This window comes from Oncorhynchus gorbuscha, linkage group LG11, assembly GCF_021184085.1.
Source record: "Oncorhynchus gorbuscha isolate QuinsamMale2020 ecotype Even-year linkage group LG11, OgorEven_v1.0, whole genome shotgun sequence".
In the NCBI taxonomy this organism is placed as follows: domain Eukaryota; kingdom Metazoa; phylum Chordata; class Actinopteri; order Salmoniformes; family Salmonidae; genus Oncorhynchus; species Oncorhynchus gorbuscha.
The window spans coordinates 81,380,230-81,399,828 of record NC_060183.1 but is presented as its reverse complement, the minus strand read 5'-3'; the positions used below and the strand labels follow the sequence as shown (position 1 = coordinate 81,399,828).

General features: G+C 49.8%; 1 protein-coding gene across 3 annotated transcripts in view; it reads right to left on the bottom strand.

Annotated features, from left to right (window-relative positions):
- LOC123989545 (WD repeat-containing protein 7) overlaps positions 1-19,599 on the bottom strand; it is a 366,883-nt gene that overhangs the window by 66,826 nt on the left and 280,458 nt on the right. For all 3 annotated transcript variants that reach the window (XM_046290631.1, XM_046290633.1, XM_046290632.1), the window contains one exon: positions 5,269-5,455. In XM_046290631.1, coding sequence (XP_046146587.1) covers positions 5,269-5,455 — 187 coding nt within the window. The remainder of the gene's footprint in view (positions 1-5,268; positions 5,456-19,599) is intronic.

Here is a 19,599-nt window from a genome sequence, read left to right as displayed (position 1 = left end):
GGGAGAGAGAGAGACAGGGAGAGAGAGACACAGGGAGAGAGAGAGACAGGGAGAGAGAGAGACACAGAGAGAGAGACAGCGAGAGAGAGAGACAGGGAGAGAGAGAGACAGGGAGAGAGAGACAGGGAGAGAGAGAGACAGGGAGAGAGCGAGACACAGCGAGAGAGACGGAGAGAGAGAGACAGGGAGAGACAGACCAGGGAGAGAGAGAGACAGGGAGAGAGAGAGACAGGGAGAGAGAGAGACAGGGAGAGAGAGACAGGGAGAGAGAGAGACAGCGAGAGAGAGAGACACAGAGAGAGAGACAGAGAGAGAAAGACAGACAGAGAGAGAGACACAGAGAGAGAGAGACAGAGAGAGAGAGAGACAGGGAGAGAGAGACACAGAGAGAGAGACAGAGAGAGAGAGAGACAGCGAGAGAGAGAGAGACAGGAGAGAGAGAGACAGGGAGAGAGAGAGACAGGAGAGAGAGAGACAGGGAGAGAGAGAGACAGCGAGAGAGAGAGACACAGAGAGAGAGAGACAGAGAGAGAGAGATGGAGAGAGAGAGACAGGGAGAGACACAGAGAGAGAGACACAGGGAGAGACAGGGAGAGAGAGAGACAGGGAGAGAGAGACAGGGAGAGAGAGAGACAGGGAGAGAGAGAGACACAGCGAGAGAGACGGAGAGAGAGAGACAGGGAGAGACACAGGGAGAGAGAGAGACAGGGAGAGAGAGAGAGGGAGAGAGAGAGACAGCGAGAGAGAGAGACAGCGAGAGAGAGAGACAGCGAGAGAGAGAGACAGCGAGAGAGAGAGACACAGAGAGAGAGACAGAGAGAGAAAGACAGGGAGAGAGAGAGACACAGAGAGAGAGAGACACAGAGAGAGAGACAGGGAGATATCAGCTAGACTAGTGGTAACTTCCTTCAGGAGAGAGACGAGCAGTGATACACACAAACATGACTAACACCTGTGCGCACACGCATGATTCTCACACACACACACACACACACACACACACACACACACACACACACACACACACACACACACACACACACACACACACACACACACACACACACACACACACACACACACACACACACACACACACACGTCTAACAAACCCTGTTTTACACAACACATTCCAGTATTTGTTTCAAACGGAGGGAAACATCAACATCAACACCCCCTCCCTCTGACACGTTTCACCCCGACTCCCGACCCACCCCCCCCCCCGAACACGTTTCAACACCCCCCCCCCGACACGTTTCACCCCCCCCCCCGACACGTTTCGACACCACCCCCGACACGTTTCGACACCCCCACGTTTCAACACCCCCGACACGTTTCAACACCCCCCCCGACCGTCCCCCCCCGACACGTTTCAACACCCCCTCCCGACACGTTTCAACACCCCCCGACACGTTTCAACACCCCCCGACACCCCCCCCCCCACGCACGCTTAAACACCCCCGACACGCTTAAACACCCCCGACACGCTTCAACCCCCGACCCCCCCCGACACGTTTCAACACCCCCGACACGTTTCAACACCCCCGACACGTTTCAACACCCCCCCCCGACACGTTTCAACACCCCCGACTCGTTTCAACACCCCCGACTCGTTTCAACACCCCCCGACACGTTTCAACACCCCCCGACACGTTTCAACATCCCCCCCGACACGTTTCAACATCCCCCCCGACACGTTTCAACACCCCCCCCCACACACGTTTCAACACCCCCAGATTGAGGAAGTGCTTTCAGACCTCATCCTATGCCTGTCTATCCCCCACATAAAGATCACAATGCCCCTGATAAGTTAATTTGGTGTCGAAAAATGCAGACTTAGTCTCCAATCTGTGTCTGGGGTCACAGGTCAAAGAGAGCACCATCATCATCCACTCAATGGTAAATCCGACCACAACTCTATCCTCCTGATTCCTGCTTACAAGCAAAAATTAAATCAGGAAGCACCAGTGACTCGGTCTATATAAAAGTGGTCAGATGAAGCAGATGCTAAACTACAGGACTGTTTTGCACAGACTGGGGATATGGTTCTGGGATTCTTCCGATGGCATTGAGGAGTACACCACATCAGTCACTGGCTTTATCAATAAGTGCATTAAGGACGTCGTCCCCACAGTGACTGTACGTACATACCCCAACCAGAAGCCATGGATTACATGCAACATCCGCACTGAGCTAAAGGGCAGAGCTGACGCTTTCAAGGAGCTGGACTCTAACCCGGAAGTTTATAAGAAATCCCGCTATGCCCTCCGACGAACCATCAAACAGGCAAAGTGTCAATACAGGACTGAGATCGAATCCTACTACACCGGCTCCGATGCTCATCGGATGTGGCAGGGCTTGCAAACCATTACAGACTACAAGGGGAAGCACAGCTGAGAGCTGCCCAGTGACACAAGACTACCAGACGAGCTAAATTACTTTGATACTCGCTTCGAGGCAAGTAACACTGAAACATGCATGAGAGCATCAGCTGTTCCGGACGACTGTGTGATCAACATACACAAGGCTGCGGGGCCAGACTGATTACCAGGACGTGTGCTGACCAATTGGCAGATGTCTTCAGTGACATTTTCAACATGTCCCTGATTGAGTCTGTAATACCAACATGTTTCAAGCAGACCACCACAGTCCCTGTGCCCGAGAACACTAAGGCAACCTGCCTAAATAACTACAGACCCGTGGCACTCACGTCCGCAGCCATGAAGTGCTTTGTAAGGCTGGTAATGGCTCACATCAACACCATTATCCCAGAAACCCGAGACTCACTCCAATTTGCATACCGCCCTAACAGATCCACAGATGATGCAATCTCTATTGCACTCCACTCTGCCCTTTCCCACCTGGACTAAAGGAAAACATACGTGAGAATGCTATTCATTGACTACAGCTCAGTGTTCAACACCATAGTGCCTACAAAGCTCATCACTAAGCTAAGGACCCTGGGACTAAACACCTCCCTCTGCAACCGGATCCTGGACTTCCTGACGGGCCGCCCCCCCAGGCGGTGAGGGTAGGATTCAACACATCCGCCACGCTGATCCTCAACACTGGAGCTCCCCAGGGGTGCGTGCTCAGTCCCCTCCTGTACTCCCTGTTCACCCACGACTGCATGGTCAGGTACGACTCCAACACCATCATTAAGTTTGCAGACGACACAACAGTGGTAGGCCAGATCAGTGACAATGACAAGACAGCCTATAGGGAGGTCAGAGACCTGGAATAACAACCTATCCCTCAACGTAACCAAGACTAAGGAGATGATTGTGGACTACAGGAAAAGGAAGATCGAGCACGCCCCCATTCTCATCGACGGGGCTGTAGTGGAGCAGGTTGAGAGCTTCAGCGTTCCTTGGTGTCCACATCACCAACAAACTAGAATGGTACAAACACACCAAGACAGTCGTGAAGAGGGCACGACAAAGCCTATTCCCGCTCAGGAAACTAAAAAGATTTGGCATGGGTCCCCAGATCCTCAAGAGGTTCTACAGCTGCACCATCAAGAGCATCCTGACCGGTTGCATCACTGCCTGGTACGGCAATTAATCGGCCTCCGACCGCAAGGCACTACAGAGGGCTGCTTGCCATCCAGGACTTCGACACCAGGCGGTGTCAGAGGAAGGCCCTAAAGATTGTCAAAGACTGTTCTCTCCACTACCGCATGGCAAGCGGTACCGGACAAAAAGGCTTCTCAACGGTTTTTACCCCCAAGCCATAAGACTCCTGAACAGGTAACCAAATGGTTACCCAAACTACCTTTGCATTGTGCCCTCTACCTCTCGCCCTCTACCTCTACCTCTCGCCCTCTACCTCTCGCCCTCTACCTCTCGCCCTCTACCTCTCGCCCTCTACCTCTCGCCCTCTACCTACCTACCTACCTCTCTCCCTCTACCTACCTACCTCTCTCCCTCTACCTACCTACCTCTCTCCCTCTACCTACCTCTCCCCCTCTACCCCTCCTCTCTCCCTCTCCTACCTCTACCTACCTACCTCTCTCCCTCTACCTACCTACCTACCTCTCCCCCTCTACCTACCTACCCCTCTCCCTCCTCCCTCCTCTCTCTCTACCTCTCTCCCTACCTCTCTCCTACCTCTCTCCCTACCTCTCTCCCTCTACCTACCTACCTCTCTCCCTCTACCTCTCTCCCTCTACCTACCTCTCTCCCTCTACCTACCTACCTCTCTCCCCCTCTACCTACCTACCTCTCTCCCTCTACCTACCTCTCTCCCTCTACCTACCTACCTACCTACCTCCTCTCCCCTCTACCTACCTACCTCTCTCCCTCTACTACCTACCTCTCTCCCTCTACCTACCTACCTCTCTCCCCTACCTACCTCTCTCCCCTCTACCTACCTCTCTCCCTCTACCTACCTCTCTCCCTCTACCTACCTCTCTCCCTCTACCTACCTCTCTCCCTCACTCCCTCACTCCCTCCCTCTCCCCCCCTTCATCCATGGGGTCGCCTCGCCTGGTGCTCTCTCTCAGCCTCTCTCTTCGTTAGCTAATAAACCCTGAAAAATGACTGCCATTTTGGGCTAACCGTATTAGCACACGCAACACGAAAAAAGGCAGACATATTTATACTCAAAACAAATTTGTTAAGATAAGGTTTCATCTTAATTGCATAATCTGATGTTATTTTTCATTGGTTGTCTCGTTGCCGGGGTAACCTTGTTTGCGGGGCTGTGAGGGGTAGGTTAGGGGTTGTGTGTGTGTGTGTGTTCTACTCTACACAGAAAGGTCTCCTCTCTGCCTGTCATCCAACAAGGCAGACGTCATTACATCATATTAAAGCTGCCCAATCACATTACAGCCGTGGTTTCATCATTCAGTGTGTCAGACGCTGTGCAGGCAGGCAAGCCTGACCTGCTGTGTGGTGTCTGTCTGGCAGACATCTTGGAAGGGAGAGAGGACAGAGAAAAGCAGGCACCAGGTTGGACCAGGTTGGACCAGGGGGTGCACTTGTGTATGTGTCTCTGTGTGTGTTTCTGTGTGTGTGTCTCTGTGTGTGTGTTTCTGTGTGTGTGTCTCTGTGTGTGTGTTTCTGTGCGTGTGTGTCTGTGCGTGTGTGTCTGTCTGTCTGTCTGTGTGTCTGTCTGTCTGTCTGTCTGTCTGTCTGTCTGTCTGTCTGTCTGTCTGTCTGTCTGTCTGTCTGTGTGTCTGTGTGTCTGTGTGTCTGTCTGTGTCTGTGTGTCTGTGTGTCTGTCTGTCTGTCTGTCTGTCTGTCTGTGTCTGTACTCTCCACTCACTTGGCCAGCTGTTTCTCTGCGTCAGCACACAGCTCCAGCAGTCCCATGAGAACAGCGGACACGTCCATATAAGGCTCCCACACGGTGAAGCCTCGACCAATCAGGTCTATGGCTGTACGGCGGATGGTGCTGTGGGGGGGCATCTTGGGGCTGGGGGGTTGCAGGAGGAGGAACGTCAGGGCCTTACCTGGAGGAGTCGAAACAACAAACAGCCAACATAAATAACAATAAACAGTCAATAACAAACAGCAACAACAACATATGTTGTTGTCTGTACATTACAGTGGTTAACTAATATACTCCTCCTGGTGTGTGTTGTTGTTGTTGTGTTGTTGTCAAGGTCAACAGCTGTCAGAATCTGTCAACAGACTGAGTTTAATCGTAGGGCTTGACAGGTGAATTGGTGATGGTGTGTGTGTGTGTGTGTGTGTGTCAGTGGTGTTTGATCAGCAAGTGGTTTCTCTGTTGGTGGTGTGTGTGTGTGTGTGTGTGTGTGTGTGTGTGTGTGTGTGTGTGTGTGTGTGTGTGTGTGTGTGTGTGTGTGTTCAGTACAACATATTGATCAAAGTGTCTCCTACTGTCCAAAAGCCTTGTTTCTCTTCTGAGATGCTGTAAAGGCCAGCGTACCACAGGTCTGTCTGACCAACATAATGTGAGAGACATATTATAACTAGTGATGTGAGGGGAGACAGTCATATTATAACTAGTGTTGTGAGGGGAGACAGTCATATTATAACTAGTGTTGTGAGGGGAGACAGTCATATTATAACTAGTGTTGTGAGGGGAGACAGTCATATTATAACTAGTGTGTGAGAGGAGACAGTCATATTACAACTAGTGTTGTGAGACAGTCAGGGAGACAGCCATATTATAACTAGTGTTGTGAGGGGAGACAGTCATATTATAACTAGTGTTGTGAGGGGAGACAGTCATATTATAACTAGTGTTGTGAGAGGAGACAGTCATATTACAACTAGTGTTGTGGGGGGAGACAGTCAGGGAGACAGTCATATTATAACTAGTGTTGTGAGGGGAGACAGTCATATTATAACTAGTGTTGTGAGGGGAGACAGTCATATTATAACTAGTGTTGTGAGAGGAGACAGTCAGGGAGACAGTCATATTATAACTAGTGTTGTGAGAGGAGACAGTCAGGGAGACAGTCATATTATAACTAGTGTTGTGAGGGGAGACAGTCATATTATAACTAGTGTTGTGAGGGGAGACAGTCATATTATAACTAGTGTTGTGAGGGGAGACAGTCATATTATAACTAGTGTTGTGAGGGGAGACAGTCATATTATAACTAGTGTTGTGAGGGGAGACAGTCATATTATAACTAGTGTTGTGAGAGGAGACAGTCATATTACAACTAGTGTTGTGGGGGGAGACAGTCAGGGAGACAGTCATATTATAACTAGTGTTGTGAGGGGAGACAGTCATATTATAACTAGTGTTGTGAGGGGAGACAGTCATATTATAACTAGTGTTGTGAGAGGAGACAGTCAGGGAGACAGTCATATTATAACTAGTGTTGTGAGGGGAGACAGTCATATTATAACTAGTGTTGTGAGGGGAGACAGTCATATTATAACTAGTGTTGTGAGGGGAGACAGTCATATTATAACCAGTGTTGTGAGGGGAGACAGTCAGGGAGACAGTCATATTATAACTAGTGTTGTGAGGGGAGACAGTCATATTATAACTAGTGTTGTGAGGGGAGACAGTCAGGGAGACAGTCATATTATAACTAGTGCTGTGAGAGGAGACAGTCAGGGAGACAGTCATATTATAACTAGTGTTGTGAGGGGAGACAGTCATATTATAACTAGTGTTGTGAGGGGAGACAGTCATATTATAACTAGTGTTGTGAGGGGAGACAGTCATATTATAACTAGTGTTGTGAGGGGAGACAGTCAGGGAGACAGTCATATTATAACCAGTGTTGTGAGGGGAAACAGTCATATTATAACCAGTGTTGTGAGGGGAGACAGTCATATTATAACTAGTGTTGTGAGAGGAGACAGTCAGGGAGACAGTCATATTATAACTAGTGTTGTGAGAGGAGACAGTCATATTATAACCAGTGTTGTGAGGGGAGACAGTCATATTATAACTAGTGTTGTGAGGGGAGACAGTCATATTATAACTAGTGTTGTGAGGGGAGACAGTCATATTATAACCAGTGTTGTGAGGGGAGACAGTCATATTATAACCAGTGTTGTGAGGGGAGACAGTCATATTATAACTAGTGTTGTGAGGGGAGACAGTCAGGGAGACAGTCATATTATAACTAGTGTTGTGAGGGGACAGTCATATTATAACTAGTGTTGTGAGGGGAGACAGTCAGGGAGACAGTCATATTATAACTAGTGTTGTGAGGGGAGACAGTCATATTATAACTAGTGTTGTGAGGGGAGACAGTCAGGGAGACAGTCATATTATAACTAGTGTTGTGAGAGGAGACAGTCAGGGAGACAGTCATATTATAACTAGTGTTGTGAGAGGAGACAGTCATATTATAACCAGTGTTGTGAGGGGAGACAGTCATTATAACTAGTGTTGTGAGGGGAGACAGTCATATTATAACTAGTGTTGTGAGGGGAGACAGTCATATTATAACTAGTGTTGTGAGGGGAGACAGTCATATTATAACTAGTGTTGTGAGAGGAGACAGTCAGGGAGACAGTCATATTATAACTAGTGTTGTGAGAGGAGACAGTCAGGGAGACAGTCATATTATAACTAGTGTTGTGAGGGGAGACAGTCATATTATAACCAGTGTTGTGAGGGGAGACAGTCATATTATAACTAGTGTTGTGAGGGGAGACAGTCAGGGAGACAGTCATATTATAACTAGTGTTGTGAGAGGAGACAGTCAGGGAGACAGTCATATTATAACTAGTGTTGTGAGGGGAGACAGTCATATTATAACTAGTGTTGTGAGGGGAGACAGTCAGGGAGACAGTCATATTATAACCAGTGTTGTGAGGGGAAACAGTCATATTATAACCAGTGTTGTGAGGGGAGACAGTCATATTATAACTAGTGTTGTGAGAGGAGACAGTCAGGGAGACAGTCATATTATAACTAGTGTTGTGAGAGGAGACAGTCATATTATAACCAGTGTTGTGAGGGGAGACAGTCATATTATAACTAGTGTTGTGAGGGGAGACAGTCATATTATAACTAGTGTTGTGAGGGGAGACAGTCATATTATAACCAGTGTTGTGAGGGGAGACAGTCATATTATAACCAGTGTTGTGAGGGGAGACAGTCATATTATAACTAGTGTTGTGAGGGAGACAGTCAGGGAGACAGTCATATTATAACTAGTGTTGTGAGGGGAGACAGTCATATTATAACTAGTGTTGTGAGGGGAGACAGTCAGGGAGACAGTCATATTATAACTAGTGTTGTGAGGGGAGACAGTCATATTATAACTAGTGTTGTGAGGGGAGACAGTCAGGGAGACAGTCATATTATAACTAGTGTTGTGAGAGGAGACAGTCAGGGAGACAGTCATATTATAACTAGTGTTGTGAGAGGAGACAGTCATATTATAACCAGTGTTGTGAGGGGAGACAGTCATTATAACTAGTGTTGTGAGGGGAGACAGTCATATTATAACTAGTGTTGTGAGGGGAGACAGTCATATTATAACCAGTGTTGTGAGGGGAGACAGTCATATTATAACTAGTGTTGTGAGGGGAGACAGTCATTATAACTAGTGTTGTGAGGGGAGACAGTCATTATAACTAGTGTTGTGAGGGGAGACAGTCATATTATAACCAGTGTTGTGAGGGGAGACAGTCATATTATAACTAGTGTTGTGAGGGGAGACAGTCATTATAACTAGTGTTGTGAGGGGAGACAGTCATATTATAACTAGTGTTGTGAGGGGAGACAGTCATTATAACTAGTGTTGTGAGGGGAGACAGTCATATTATAACCAGTGTTGTGAGGGGAGACAGTCATATTATAACTAGTGTTGTGAGGGAGACAGTCATATTATAACTAGTGTTGTGAGAGGAGACAGTCAGGAGACAGTCATATTATAACTAGTGTTGTGAGAGGAGACAGTCAGGGAGACAGTCATATTATAACTAGTGTTGTGAGAGGAGACAGTCATATTACAACTAGTGTTGTGAGGGGAGACAGTCAGGGAGACAGTCATATTATAACTAGTGTTGTGAGGGGAGACAGTCATATTATAACTAGTGTTGTGAGGGGAGACAGTCATATTATAACTAGTGTTGTGAGAGGAGACAGTCAGGGAGACAGTCATATTATAACTAGTGTTGTGAGAGGAGACAGTCAGGGAGACAGTCATATTATAACTAGTGTTGTGAGGGGAGACAGTCATATTATAACTAGTGTTGTGAGAGGAGACAGTCAGGGAGACAGTCATATTATAACTAGTGTTGTGAGGGGAGACAGTCATATTATAACTAGTGTTGTGAGGGGAGACAGTCATATTATAACTAGTGTTGTGAGAGGATACAGTCATATTATAACTATGTCATATAATTTAATTGGCAACAATGGCGACAGACTGGACGGTAGAGCTGAGTATCGACAGGGACTGGAGGAGGACTGACCCATTGACCACTAGTGCGCGCACACACACACACACACACACACACACACACACACACACACACACACACACACACACACACACACACACACACACACACACACACACACACACACACACACACACACACACACACACACACACACACACACAGGTACAGGTACAGGGGAGGAGAGCGGGAGGGACTGTCTCCTCCACAGAGGTCAACTCAAACATGACCTGGCATTTGAGAGAGAGAGAGAGAACCACTGCAGGGCCAGATTGACCATTAAGAGACCAGCAGCTAGCGCCCCCTGATTGGTTAAACACTGTATGGAATGTGAATAGATAGATCTGATTGGAAGGTCTTGGCAGAGACAGATGAAGAGAGCAGGTTTATAATGTTATTATAGTCATATATTAATATATTATCTGATGATAATAATTGGCCCTTGAATGACTGGCTGGCAGGCTGTCTGGTTTGCATGAATCGTGACGTGTAGATTGTTATCCATTGAACACGAGTCTCATGACTCTGAATTCATTTCCTTTTCAGTGTGTTCACGTTTTCTTAGTCTGTCTGGCTAGGTGGGTGTCTGTAAGTCTCTCAGTCAGATGTACTATGAACAGATTGCTCTATGAGTGGTGGAACACCTCCAAGGATAGATAGATAGATAGATAGCAAAGAGGATGGACAAACGACGGAGGGAGGGAGGGCCGGAAGAACGATGGAGGGAGGGAGGGCCGGAAGAACAACAGAGGGAGAGAGGGAGGGCCGGAAGAACAACAGAGGGAGGGAGGGCCGGAAGAACGACAGAGGGAGGGAGGGAGGGCCGGAAGAACGACAGAGGGAGGGAGGGAGGGCCGGAAGAACGACGGAGGGAGGGCCGGAAGAACGACGGAGGGAGGGCCGGAAGAACGACGGAGGGAGGGCCGGAAGAACGACGGAGGGAGGGCCGGAAGAACGACGGAGGGAGGGCCGGAAGAACGACGGAGGGAGGGCCGGAAGAACGACGGAGGGAGGGAGGGCCGGAAGAACGACGGAGGGAGGGAGGGAGGGCCGGAAGAACGACGGAGGGAGGGAGGGAGGGCCGGAAGAACGACGGAGGGAGGGATGGCCGGAAAAACGACGGAGGGAGGGAGGGAGGGCCGGAAGAACGACGGAGGGAGGGAGGGAGGGCCGGAAGAACGACGGAGGGAGGGAGGGAGGGCCGGAAGAACGACGGAGGGAGGGAGGGAGGGCCGGAAGAACGACGGAGGGAGGGAGGGAGGGCCGGAAGAACGACGGAGGGAGGGAGGGGGGCCGGAAAACGACGGAGGGAGGGAGGGAGGGCCGGAAAACGACGGAGGGAGGGAGGGCCGGAAGAACGACGGAGGGAGGGAGGGCCGGAAGAACGACGGAGGGAGGGAGGGCCGGAAGAACGACGGAGGGAGGGAGGGCCGGAAGAACGACGGAGGGAGGGAGGGCCGGAAGAACGACGGAGGGAGGGAGGGAGGGCCGGAAGAACGACGGAGGGAGGGAGGGCCGGAAGAACGACGGAGGGAGGGAGGGAGGGCCGGAAGAACGACGGAGGGAGGGAGGGAGGGCCGGAAGAACGACGGAGGGAGGAGGGAGGGCCGGAAGAACTAGGGAGGGGCTAACGCTGGTTGTCTTGACTAGAGTTGATCAGGTGGTAACATCATCTATCCAGAAAGGATGACATAATGGAGGAGAATTTTCCTTTTCCCCCCCTCCAGAGCCTTAAATCTGTGGCAGCTGTGAGGGAAGACAGGGGAAGACCAGGACAGACTGCTGCTACGGACACACACTCTCTCACACACTATGGCTAGCGGTCAGTCTAAGAGGGGGAGGAAGCGGAGAGGAGGAGGGAGGAGAGGAGGGGGGGAGAGGGGAGGAGGGGAGGAGGGAGGGGGATGACAACTGCTGGTCACTCAGTCTAGGATGGACAATGGCCTTGGTGTGAAGATAAATGCAGCATTACACAAATATAGCCTATAACATAACAACGTAGCCTATAACATAACAACGTAGCCTATAACATAACAACATAGCCTATAACATAACAACATAGCCTATAACATAACAACATAGCCTATAACATAACAACGTAGCCTATAACATAACAACGTAGCCTATAACATAACAACGTAGCCTATAACATAACAACATAGCCTATAACATAACAACATAGCCTATAACATAACAACATAGCCTATAACATAACAACGTAGCCTATAACATAACAACATAGCCTATAACATAACAACATAGCCTATAACATAACAACATAGCCTATAACATAACAACATAGCCTATAACATAACAACATAGCCTATAACATAACAACATAGCCTATAACATAACAACGTAGCCTATAACATAACAACGTAGCCTATAACATAACAACGTAGCCTATAACATAACAACATAGCCTATAACATAACAACATAGCCTATAACATAACAACATAGCCTATAACATAACAACATAGCCTATGATGGAAGGTGTGTGTTGGCGAGGATGGAAGGTGTGTATTGGCTAGGATGGAAGGTGTGTATTGGCTAGGATGGAAGGTGTGTGTTGGCTAGGATGGAAGGTGTGTGTTGGCTAGGATGGAAGGCGTGTGTTGGCTAGGATGGAAGGTGTGTATTGGCTAGGATGGAAGGTGTGTATTGGCTAGGATGGAAGGTGTGTATTGGCTAGGATGGAAGGTGTGTATTGGTTAGGATGGAAGGTGTGTATTGGCTAGGATGGAAGGTGTGTCTTGGCTAGGATGGAAGGTGTGTGTTGGCTAGGATGGAAGGTGTGTGTTGGCTAGGATGGAAGATGTGTATTGGCTAGGATGGAAGGTGTGTGTTGGCTAGGATGGAAGGTGTGTGTTGGCTAGGATGGAAGGTGTGTATTGGCTAGGATGGAAGGTGTGTATTGGCTAGGATGGAAGGTGTGTATTGGCTAGGATGGAAGGTGTGTGTTGGCTAGGATGGAAGGTGTGTGTTGGCTAGGATGGAAGGTGTGTGTTGGCTAGGATGGAAGGTGTGTGTTGGCTAGGATGGAAGGTGTGTGTTGGCTAGGATGGAAGGTGTGTGTTGGCTAGGATGGAAGGTGTGTGTTGGCTCGGATGGAAGGTGTCTATTGGCTAGGATGGAAGGTGTGTGTTGGCTAGGATGGAAGGTGTGTGTTGGCTAGGATGGAAGGTGTGTGTTGGCTAGGATGGAAGGTGTGTGTTGGCTAGGATGGAAGGTGTGTGTTGGCTCGGATGGAAGGTGTCTATTGGCTAGGATGGAAGGTGTCTATTGGCTAGGATGGAAGGTGTGTGTTGGCTCGGATGGAAGGTGTGTGTTGGCTAGGATGGAAGGTGTGTGTTGGCTAGGATGGAAGGTGTGTGTTGGCTAGAATGGAAGGTGTCTATTGGCTAGGATGGAAGGTGTGTGTTGGCTAGGATGGAAGGTGTGTGTTGGCTAGGATGGAAGGTGTGTGTTGGCTAGGATGGAAGGTGTGTGTTGGCTCGGATGGAAGGTGTGTGTTGGCTCGGATGGAAGGTGTCTATTGGCTAGGATGGAAGGTGTCTATTGGCTAGGATGGAAGGTGTGTGTTGGCTAGGATGGAAGGTGTGTGTTGGCTAGAATGGAAGGTGTCTATTGGCTAGGATGGAAGGTGTGTGTTGGCTAGGATGGAAGGTGTGTGTTGGCTAGAATGGAAGGTGTCTATTGGCTAGGATGGAAGGTGTGTGTTGGCTAGGATGGAAGGTGTGTATTGGCTAGGATGGAAGGTGTGTATTGGCTAGGATGGAGAATGGAAGACAAAAGATGAACAGTGAAATACACTATAACATGACGTATCCTAGACATATGGAATTATAAACTGGGTGCTTCGGGATGCTGGCCTTCTATGCAGAAGTTCCTCTGTCCAGTGTCTGTGTTCTTTTGCCCGTCTTAATCTTTTATTTTTTATTGGCCAGTCTGAGATGTCTTTTTCTTTGCAACTCTGCCTAGAAGGCCTGTATCTCGGAGTCGCCTCTTCACTGTTGACATGGAGACTGGTGTTTTGCGGGTACTATTGAATGAAGCTGCCAGTTGAGAACTTGTGAGGCGTCTGTTTCTCAAACTAGACACTCTACTGTACTTGTCCTCTTGCTCAGTTGTGCTTCCCACTCCTCTTTCTATTCTGGTTAGCGCCGGTTTGTGCTGTTCTGTTATGGGAGAGTTGTACGAAATTATAAGATTCTTGGCAATTTCTTGCATGGAATAAATATCCTTCATGTCTCAGAACAAGAATAGACTGACGAGTTTCAGAAGAAAGGTCTTTGTTTCTGGCCATTTTGAGCCTGTAATTGAAGCCACAAATGCTGATGCTCCAGATACTCAACTATTCTAAAGAAGGCCAGTTTAATTTCTTCTTTAATCAGAAACAACAGTTTTCAGCTAACATAATTGCAAAATGATCAACTTATGATCAATGATCAACTAGCCTCCCTCCCCCGTCCGTCTCCCTCCCCGTCCGTCCGTCTCCGTCCGTCTCCGTCAGTCTCCCTCCCCGTCCGTCTCCCTGTCCGTCTCCGTCCCCGTCCGTCTCCCTGTCCGTCTCCGTCCCCGTCCGTCTCCCTGTCCGTCTCCGTCCCCGTCCGTCTCCCTGTCCGTCTCCGTCCCCGTCCGTCTCCCTGTCCGTCTCCGTCCCCGTCCGTCCCTGTCCGTCCGTCTCCGTCCCTGTCCGTCCCCGTCCGTCCCTGTCCGTCCCCGTCCGTCCCTGTCCGTCTCCGTCCCCCCGTCTCCGTCCCTGTCCGTCTCCGTCCGTCCGTCTCCGTCCCTGTCAGTCTCCGTCCGTCCGTCTCCGTCCCCGTCCGTCTCCGTCCCCGTCCGTCTCCGTCCCTGTCCGTCTCCGTCCCTGTCCGTCTCCGTCCCTGTCCGTCTCCGTCCCTGTCCGTCCGTCTCCGTCCCTGTCCGTCTCCCTCCCCGTCCGTCTCCCTCCCCGTCCATCCGTCTCCGTCCCTGTCCGTCTCCGTCCCTGTCCGTCTCCGTCCGTCCGTCCCTGTCCGTCTCCGTCCGTCCGTCCCTGTCCGTCCCTGTCCGTCCCTGTCCGTCCCCGTCCCTGTCCGTCCCCGTCCGTCTTCCTCCCCGTCCGTCTCCGTCCCTGTCCGTCCGTCTCAGTCCCTGTCCGTCCCCGTCCGTCTCTGTCCCTGTCCGTCTCCCTCCCCGTCCGTCTCCCTCCCCGTCCATCCGTCTCCGTCCCTGTCCGTCCGTCCCCGTCCGTCTCCGTCCCTGTCCGTCCCCGTCCGTCTCCCTCCCCGTCCATCCGTCTCCGTCCCTGTCCGTCTCCGTCCGTCCCCGTCCCTGTCCGTCTCCGTCCCTGTCCGTCTCCGTCAGTCCCCGTCCGTCTCCGTCCCTGTCCGTCTCCCTCCCCGTCCGTCTCCCTCCCCATCCATCAGTCTCCGTCCCTGTCCGTCTCCGTCCCTGTCCGTCTCCCTCCCCGTCCGTCTCCCTCCCCATCCGTCTCCCTCCCCGTCCATCAGTCTCCCTCCCCGTCCATCAGTCTCCCTCCCCGTCCATCCGTCTCCCTCCCTCGTCCATCCGTCTCCCTCCCCGTCCATCCGTCTCCCTCCCAGTCCATCCGTCTCCCTCCCCGTCCATCCGTCTCCCTCCCCGTCCATCCGTCTCCCTCCCCGTCCATCCGTCTCCCTCCCCGTCCATCCGTCTCCCTCCCCGTCCATCCGTCTCCCTCCCGTCCATCCGTCTCCCTCCCCGTCCATCCGTCTCCGTCCGTCTCCGTCCCCGTCCGTCTCCGTCCCCGTCCGTCTCCGTCCCCGTCCGTCTCCGTCCGTCTCCGTCCGTCTCCGTCCCTGTCCGTCTCCGTCCCTGTCCGTCTCCGTCCCTGTCCGTCTCCGTCCGTCTCCGTCTCCGTCCCCGTCCGTCCGTCTCCGTCCCCGTCCGTCCGTCTCCGTCCCCGTCCGTCCGTCTCCGTCCCTGTCCGTCCGTCTCCGTCCCTGTCCGTCTCCGTCCCTGTCCGTCCGTCTCCGTCCCTGTCCGTCTCCATCCCTGTCCGTCTCCATCCCTGTCCGTCTCCGTCCCTGTCCGTCAGTCTCCGTCCCTGTCCGTCAGTCTCCGTCCCTGTCAGTCTCCGTCCCTGTCAGTCTCCGTCCCTGTCCGTCTCCGTCCCTGTCCGTCTCTAGACCTGGAACCCTCACGCCAAAGAGCACATAGACAGTAGAATAGATTGTAATAAAATGGGCACCATTATCAAAACCACAAGGATGCTGTGATTCAGCTGCATTCAGGAGGAAAGTGCTGTTATCACTCCCCTGTAAGCGCTATGCTCCAGTCAAATGTTGTGATATTGCAGCGTGGCTATTTGCCCAGCCAGTCTCTCAGTCACATAGACACAGACACACCAAACCCCCTCACTGAGATGATTGGTGCTAGTCGAAGGGAGACGTCCCGTTGTGCATGTAATGACAGGTTCCTAACAGCGCTCTCTCTCGTTCTCTCAATTCAATTTAAGGCTTTTATTGGAAACAAGTGAAGTAGATAATAAAGAAAAGAGAAACTAAATTAAAAACATTACACTCACATTTTAAAAACACATTTCAAATGTCATATTATGTGCAAGTACAAAAGGGGAAACAAATAAACATAAATATGGGTTGTGTACATATTCTTTATCCCTTTACACTTGTGTGTATAAGGTAGTAGTTTTGGAATTGTTAGTTAGATTACTTGTTGGTTATCACTGCATTGTCGGAACTAGAAGCACAAGCATTTCGCTACACTCGCATTAACATCTGCTAACCACGTGTATGTGACAAATAAAATTTGATTTGATTTATTTACAATGGTGTTTGTTCTTCACTTGTTGCCCTTTTCTTGTGGCAACAGGTCACAGATCCTGCTGCTGTGATGGCACACTATGGTATTTCACCCAGTAGATATGGGAGTTTATCAAAATTGTATCGGTTTTCTAATTCTTTGTGGATCTGTGTAATCTGAGGGAAATATGAGTCTCTAATATGGGCATACATTGGATAGGAGGTTAGGAAGTGCAGCTCAGTTTCCACCTCATTTTGTGGGCAGTGTGCACATAGCCTGTCTTCTCTTGAGAACCATGTCTGCCTACGGCGGCCTTTCTCAACAGCAAGGCTATGCTCACTGAGCCTGTACATAGTCAAAGCTTTCCTTAAGTTTGGGTCAGTCACAGAGGTCAGGTATTCTGCCGAAGTGTACTCTCTCGTGGTCCTTCTGTAGCTCAGTTGGTAGAGCATGGCGCTTGTAACGCCAGGGTAGTGGGTTCGATCCCCGGGACCACCCATACGTAGAATGTATGCACACATGACTGTAAGTCGCTTCGGATAAAAGCGTCTGCTAAATGGCATATATTATTATATATTACTGTTTAGGGCCAAATAGCATTCTAGTTTGCTCTGTTTTTTTGTTAATTCTTTCCAACGTGTCAAGTAATTATCTTTTTGTTTTCTCATGATTTGATTGGGTCTAATTGTGTTTCTGTCCTGGGGCTCTGTAGGGTGTGTTTGTGAACACAGCCCCAGGACCAGCTTGCTTAGGGGACTCTTCTCCAGGTTCATCTCTCTGTAGGTGATGGAAGGTTTGGGAATCGCTTCCTTTTAGGTGGTTGTAGAATTTAACAGCTCTTTTCTGAATTTTGATAATTAGTGGGTATCGGCCTAATTCTGCTCTGCAAGCATTATTTTGTGATTTACGTTGTACATGGAGGATATTCTGCATGCAGAGTCTTAATTTGGTGTTTGTCCCATTTTGTGAAGTCTTGGTTGGTGAGCGGACCCCAGACCTCACAACCATAAAGGGCAATGTGGTCTATAACTGATTCAAGTATTTTTTAGCCAGATCCTAATTGGTATGTAGAGGTTTATGTTCCTTTTGATGGAGTAGAATGCCCTTCTTGCCTTGACTCTCAGATCATTCACAGCTTTGTGGAAGTTACCTCTAGGGCAACAGTGTCTAGGTGTAATTTGTATTTGTGGTCCTGGCGAATGGACCTTTTTGGAACACCATTATTTTTGTCTTACTGAGATTTACTGTCAGGGCCCAGAGTAGTTTGGAGTTGGGAAATTGCTCCCAACTTGGCTGATTTCTTTTGATTTTCCCATGATGTCAAGCAAAGAGGCACTGAGCTTGAAGGTAGGCCTTGAAATACATCCACAGGTACACTTCCAATTGACTCAAATGATGCCAATTAGCTTATCAGAACATTCTAAAGCGATGACAACATTTTCTGGAATTTTCCAAGCTGTTTAAAAGGCACAGTCAACTTAGTGTATGTAAACTTCTGACCCACTGGAATTGTGATACAGTGAATTATAAGTGAAATAATCTGTAAACAATTGTTGGAAAAATTACTTGTGTCGTGCACAAAGTAGATGTCCTAACCGACTTGACAAAACTATAGTTTGTTAACAAGAAAATGGTGGAGTGGTTGAAAAACAAGTTTTAATGACTTCAACCTAAGTGTATGTAAACTTCCGACTGTATATAGAGGATAGAGGGGGGATAGGGGGATCTGTAGAGAAGGGGGATCTGTAGAGGATAGGGGGATCTGTAGAGGCTAGGGGGATCTGTAGAGGATAGAGGGGGGGATCTGTAGAGGATAGGGGGATCTGTAGAGGATAGGGGGATCTGTAGAGGAAGGGGGATCTGTAGAGGATAGGGGGATCTGTAGAGGATAGAGGGGGGGGGGATCTGTAGAGGATAGGGGGATCTGTAGAGGATAGAGGGGGGGATCTGTAGAGGATAGGGGATCTGTAGAGGATAGGGGGATCTGTAGAGGATAGGGGGATCTGTAGAGGACAGGGGGATCTGTAGAGGATAGGGGGATCTGTAGAGGATAGGGGGATCTGTAGAGGATAGGGGGATCTGTTCGGATGCTCTGCCCCCCCCCCCAATGGTGGAACAAACTCCCTCACGACGCCAGGACAGCGGAGTCAATCACCACCTTCCGGAGACACCTGAAACCCCACCTCTTTAAGGAATACCTAGGATAGGATAAGTATTCCCTCTCACCCCCCTTTAAGATTTAGATGCACTATTGTAAAGTGACTGTTCCACTGGATGTCACAAGGTGAATGCACCAATTTGTAAGTCGCTCTGGATAAGAGCGTCTGCTAAATGACTTAAATGTAAATGTTGTAAATGTAAATCTGTAGAGGATAGGGGGGATCTGTAGAGGATATGGGGGGGATCTGTAGAGGGGGGGGATCTGTAGAGGATAGGGGGATCTGTAGAGGATAGGGGGATCTGTAGAGGATGGGGGGGGATCTGTAGAGGGGGGATCTGTAGAGGATAGGGGGATCTGTAGAGGATAGGGGGGGATCTGTAGAGGATAGGGGGATCTGTAGAGGATAGGGGGGGATGTCGCTCTGGATAAGAGCGTCTGCTAAATGACTTAAATGTAAATGTAGGATAGGGGGATCTGTAGAGGATAGGGGGATCTGTAGAGGATAGGGGGATCTGTAGAGGATAGGGGGATCTGTAGAGGATAGGGGGATCTGTAGAGGATAGGGGGATCTGTAGAGGATAGGGGGATCTGTAGAGGATAGGGGGATCTGTAGAGGATAGGGGGATCTGTAGAGGATAGGGGGATCTGTAGAGGATAGGGGGATCTGTAGAGGATAGGGGGATCTGTAGAGGATATGGGGGATCTGTAGAGGATATGGGGGGGGATCTGTAGAGGATATGGGGGGGGGATCTGTAGAGGATAGGGGGATCTGTAGAGGATAGAGGGGGGATCT